Below are 5,576 nucleotides of genomic sequence, written 5' to 3'. Positions count from 1 at the left end.
GGCTAAATTTGTTCAACTCGCACAAATGCTTATCTGCCGAATTTAAAGGTCAAAACATTCTATTTCCTTCTCTCTTTTTTTCCTTTAATTTCTAATTTATTATCGTTTCCTCTTCTTTTCCTGTAATGTCATAAATAGCTGCCACGTCATCTCTCTCTAATAATTCTATCTGAAAAAACTACAAAAATCATCTCAAAATTTACCTCTATAAATTATCAAACACCTTTCAAATATTACCTCAAACTTTCATTTCCACAAATCATGACCATCACTACCACCACCGTGAAAACATTTCTCCTCCTCTTCACCACCCTCCTCCGCCTCTCCCCCGCCGTACTCAGCCTCGGCGTAAACTATGGTACAATAGCAAACAACCTTCCGCCACCGTCTCAAGTTGCCAACTTTCTGAAAACACAAACTATTATAGATAGTATAAAAATATTCGACACAAATCATGACATTCTTACAGCATTTGCTAACTCCGGTATTTTCGTTACCGTAACGGTCGGTAATGGTGATATTCCAGCTCTTTCCGACGACCGGAATGCCCGCCGGTGGGTTGAGAATAATATTAAACCTTATTATCCTCAGACAAAGATTCATCGGATTGCAGTTGGTAATGAAATATTGATGTCTGGTGTTAAAGATTGGATTGCTCATCTTGTTCCTTGTATGAAGGCCTTACATCATGCTCTTGTTCTTGCGGGAATCAAAGATATTAAGGTTAGAATTAATTATTATTTGATGAATTAATCACTTTTTTTTTTCTTCATTTGATCAACTATTTTGATAACCATTTCCTCAACTATGTTAGTTTTTTAAATTGGCAAAAATGAAATAAGATATCTAAAATTATAACCAAATTGACAAATTCAGCATGAACCAAAAATTGGGTCAGTTTGGTCCAATAATTCTTTAATGACAATTTTTTTTGAATCTACTATTATGATGAAATTAATATATACATCTTGAACAAAAAAAATTGATTGTAAAATTACATCTTTAATCGTTTATAATAAGTGAAGAGTCTAATTAGTTCAAAAAGTATCAATTTAATATATTAAGTTACTTTTATGATAAATTAATATATATTTGAATAAAAATTGAATACATTTCATATAACAACACACACACACACAATAAAAATTGAATACATTTCATATATATAAAATCACATAGATTATTAATAAAATTTTAAAATTTTTATATCTCTAAATATGGACTAGTTTATTATTAAAATAAATTAAGAAAACTAAAACATATTTTACTTTTATAAATAGATCATTCAGCTTTTTTATTGCTGCTTGCATTCAGTGGACACACATTATAAAATTGGTGAGCCAAACAGTATGCAACTATTTAATATTAGATCTTTGATTTTTTATTTTTTTTCCATTTGAATATGTAACTGAAACAAAACGCAAAATTGGTGGACCAAATTGATATAATTTTTTACTCACGGTTTATTTATCACTTTTATTATATATGTGATTATTTAATAGAAACATTTATTAATCCTAATTTTTGTTTAATGCATTCTAGGTATCAACACCTCATACTCTTGGAATTCTATACAATTCAGTCCCTCCAAGTGCTGCAAGAATCAGACCAGGCTACCAAAAACCAATATTTGCACCAATGCTTCAATTTTTACGTGAAACTAAATCACCTCTTATGATCAACCCATACCCATATTTTAGCTACGCACCAAAAGTATCAAAATACATTCTTTTCAAACCGAACCGAGGGATTCATGACCGGTACACAAACATAACCTATACCAACATGTTTGATGCGATGATGGATGCGGTTCACTCAGCAATTAAAGCTATGGGTTATGCCGATGTCGACATTTTGGTGGCCGAGACCGGTTGGCCTTCAGCTGGTGACCCGAACCAACCGGCTTGTTCGGTTGAGAATGCTGTGGCTTATAATGGGAATTTAATCAAACATGTTAGTTCTGGAAAGGGTACTCCTTTGATGCCAAATAGACAATTTGAGACTTTTATTTTTGCTTTGTTTAATGAGAATCTTAAGCCCGGTTCAACCGCTGAAAAGAATTGGGGTTTGTTTCGGCCTGATTTTAGTCCGGTTTATAATGTTGGAGTCATGAGAAATCAGCAGGTATGCTCCTACTCATAATTTAATTTTATTGTACATAATTAAGTTTCGGTTGGTGTTTCAAAAATCAAACCAAATTGATTAGTTCAAATGGCTCTATCAAAAATTAGAGGTCAGTCAAATTTGATTCTTCCCCATAATCAAGAAATACGGTTATTTATCAAAAAAAAAAAATACGGTTAACCTTTTTCCAGAAACAAACAAATTCTAAAACTCAGAAAATTATTTAGTGAACCTGTTAAAACATGAAAACTGTCTAGTTTCCTATTTGTTAATGGCTTAATTGCCTAAAAAATCACAAACTTTGGCGTGTTATGCAAATTTAATATAAACTTTTAATTTTGACAAATTAATACACAAATTTTTAATTTTTTGCAATTTTAGCACCGATCAATTTTCCTTCAAACAATAGAAAAAATGCTGATGTGTACATCGGAATAATCACTGTTCCGGCGTCCACATCAGTATTTTTTTCACGGAAAATTGATCGGTATTAAAATTGCAAAAAGTCAAAAATTTGTATATTAATTTGTCAAAATTGAAAGTTTATGTTAATTTTGCAAAACACGCTAAAGTTGTGATTTTTTACGACATTAAGCGTTTATTAATTGGCTGATCACTCAAAAATATTCAACCTTTACGAGTTCTTTTATTAATATATAGCTCAACCTTTTAAAAATGCTAAATTTAGCTTAACAATTACGTTTCAGCTGTAACCAATATATTAATTATCGTCTGTAATGATTTGGTGTTTATAATACTGCTTACAATAACAGAATCGAACTATTATTAAATGTGTTAATATCGATATTTTTCCCTAATTTATATATATTACGAAAATTTTTTAAGTCAGCTATATTTGATACCAGTATAATTTTTTAATATCGTTATTCAGGCGACAAATCCGAATCCAAATCCAAATCTGCATCCAAATCCAAATCCAAGACCGCCGATCACTGGCAAGAAATGGTGCGTACCGAAAGCGGAAGCGAACGATCAACAATTACAAGGAAATATAGATTATGTGTGCAGCCAAGGAGTAGATTGTAAGCCAATTCAAGCTGGTGGTGCCTGTTTTGATCCCAACAATGTGAGATCTCATGCATCGTTTGCCATGAATTCTTACTACCAAACTCATGGCCGGACCGATTCCAGTTGTGATTTCTCTAAATCTGCTCTTATCACCGCATCTGACCCAAGTAAGTACAATTTTTTAATATCAACTCGCATATGATTAATTGTATAAATTGGAGGATGAAATTTTTATTATTTGTAAAATTGACGGACCAAATTGAGTTCCTAGAAGTTTTAAAAGTTCTATATCTAATTGTACTGAATCTATCCGATTCCATCCGTTTTTCTTGGTTTGTTTTAGTCTCGGTTCAACTATGTACTATTATTTTTTTTCCCTACTAAAACCAAAAAAAAAATAGCTAATTCGATTTATTATTAATTGATGTTAGAAAAATTTGGTTAATTGGTTAACCAAATGACCTAACAAATCAAACAAATTATTTGATTCAGCTATGATTAAAATTTTAAATATTTCAATGTCTGGTTGGTTAAAATATTAGAGAAACTTTATTTTGCATTTGTTTGGTTTGCATCAATTCGATTTGATGACCAAATCAACCGATGCAGACATCTATGTGTATCGATGAAAACTGACTGATATTTTTAATTTATTTTTATTTAATTATAAAACAAATCCAGATAAATTGAAGGTGAAGATGGTGAAAATTCTAACAAAAAAATATTATTTTTTGTGTGCATATGCAGGTCATGGAAATTGTAGATACATTTGAGATTAAACCAATTACATAGATTATACAAGATTCGATTTATTTTTGGGAGGCTGAAGGAATTCTCTATTAAACATTATTAGTGAAATTTTGGTTATTTGATTAATTATTTATTCATCTTTCCAATCATTGTCCATATTCTTTAATTTCTCGCGGCATAAACTAATTCAGCTATAGTGAAATTGATTTAGTTTTGAATGTATAAGAAATAATATAATTTTTTTTATCTAACATAATTTTTTTATAATATTAGTTTGTTATGTACGTGCATTGCACGTGGTTTTTTTATTTTTATTTATTTATTATAATTTGTATATGAAATTGTTAAACCTAAATTTATATATATATATATATATATATCATTATTTGTATTTGATATTATTTAATTGTAGAACTGAAAAATTAAAAATTCAGCCAATAATATAAATAAGATAATATATATGACCATATAAAGACGGCAAAATATAAAATGAAATATTCAAATTTTAAATACTCACAATGTCGCCTTCCACCTCCCAAAACCCTAAACCTAGCAACTAACGCACTACTTCTGCCATTGTCGGCAACCCTAATCACATGAACATCCATTCCTAATCTCCTGTCCCAGTTTTCTATTTTGAAAACTTTCCAGAAGCATGGAATTACTATTACCTACAACAAGTTTTTTTTAAATTTGGCGTATCAGGAAGAGTATCGTTAGCAAGGACGAAAAACGTTAGAAACTGTAGATTTGGCTTCTTCAGACCTAACCCAGAAGAGGATTTTAATACTGTTTGTTCAAGACTCGATAATGTCAGCATCATATATTACAAAATTCAAGCTTTTCCAATTAGGTTTCCAACCGTTCAGAGAGATTTTTGGGAGGATGAAGGACTCTCCTATTAAACAATATTAGTGAAATTTTAGTTATGTGATTAATTGTTTATTCATTTTTCCAATCATTGTTCATATTCTTTAACGGCATAAACTAAATCAGCTATAGTGAGATTGATTTAGTTTTTGAATATACAGTAGACCCTCTAATAGTTAATATTTAATAAATTAATAATTCTAATAATTAATAGAAAATTGAGGGAACCAACTTCGTTTCATATCGGATAATTAATAATTTTATTATTTAATATTTAATAGAATTTAAAATATATTATATATAAATATTAATTATTAGAGAGACTTTTCTAAAGAAATATATAACAATTGATGATTATTTGGGATAACTTTAATTCATAAGCTAGAAGTTGAAATATCATCAATTGTGATTCTTTTGTTCGTTTGAAAAAAATTCAAAGAAAGTTATTAGATGAACAAGTAAAAGTAAGTGAAACTTTTGTAGTGTAAAAAGATATTAAAAATTATTTTACTTCATGAATACAACTTTTTAATTTTTATATTGAGTAATTGTGAAGTGTATTTAATTGACTTTTTTTATAATATAATATTAATATTTAGTCGACAAATGTAAATGCTTTATAATATATTTATACTTTTGTAATTTTTATACAAATTCAATAAATTAATAATCTAATAATTAATAAAAAAATTGATCCACCATATATTAATTATTAGAGCGTCGACTGTATAAGAAATAATATAATTTTGTTATCTAACCTAAATTTTTATAATATTCACACTCATACTATAGCGGATCTTATG

At 28.9% G+C, this 5,576-nt stretch overlaps 1 protein-coding gene across 1 annotated transcript; it reads left to right on the top strand.

Moving 5' to 3' along the window:
- The first annotated feature begins 213 nt into the window (after positions 1 to 213).
- Positions 214 to 4,049, top strand: LOC126659542 (glucan endo-1,3-beta-glucosidase-like). The gene is made up of 4 exons (XM_050352838.2): positions 214 to 723; positions 1,543 to 2,124; positions 3,017 to 3,320; positions 3,901 to 4,049. The coding sequence occupies exons 1-4, from the start codon at positions 262 to 264 to the stop codon at positions 3,924 to 3,926; spliced, it is 1,374 nt and encodes a 457-aa protein (XP_050208795.1). The 5' UTR covers positions 214 to 261; the 3' UTR covers positions 3,927 to 4,049.
- The last annotated feature ends 1,527 nt before the right edge of the window (positions 4,050 to 5,576 follow it).

Source organism: Mercurialis annua, linkage group LG8 (assembly GCF_937616625.2).
Source record: "Mercurialis annua linkage group LG8, ddMerAnnu1.2, whole genome shotgun sequence".
Taxonomy (NCBI): Eukaryota; Viridiplantae; Streptophyta; class Magnoliopsida; order Malpighiales; family Euphorbiaceae; genus Mercurialis; species Mercurialis annua.
The sequence above is the reverse complement of the archived record's forward strand: the minus strand, read 5'-3'. Positions and strand labels throughout refer to the sequence as shown.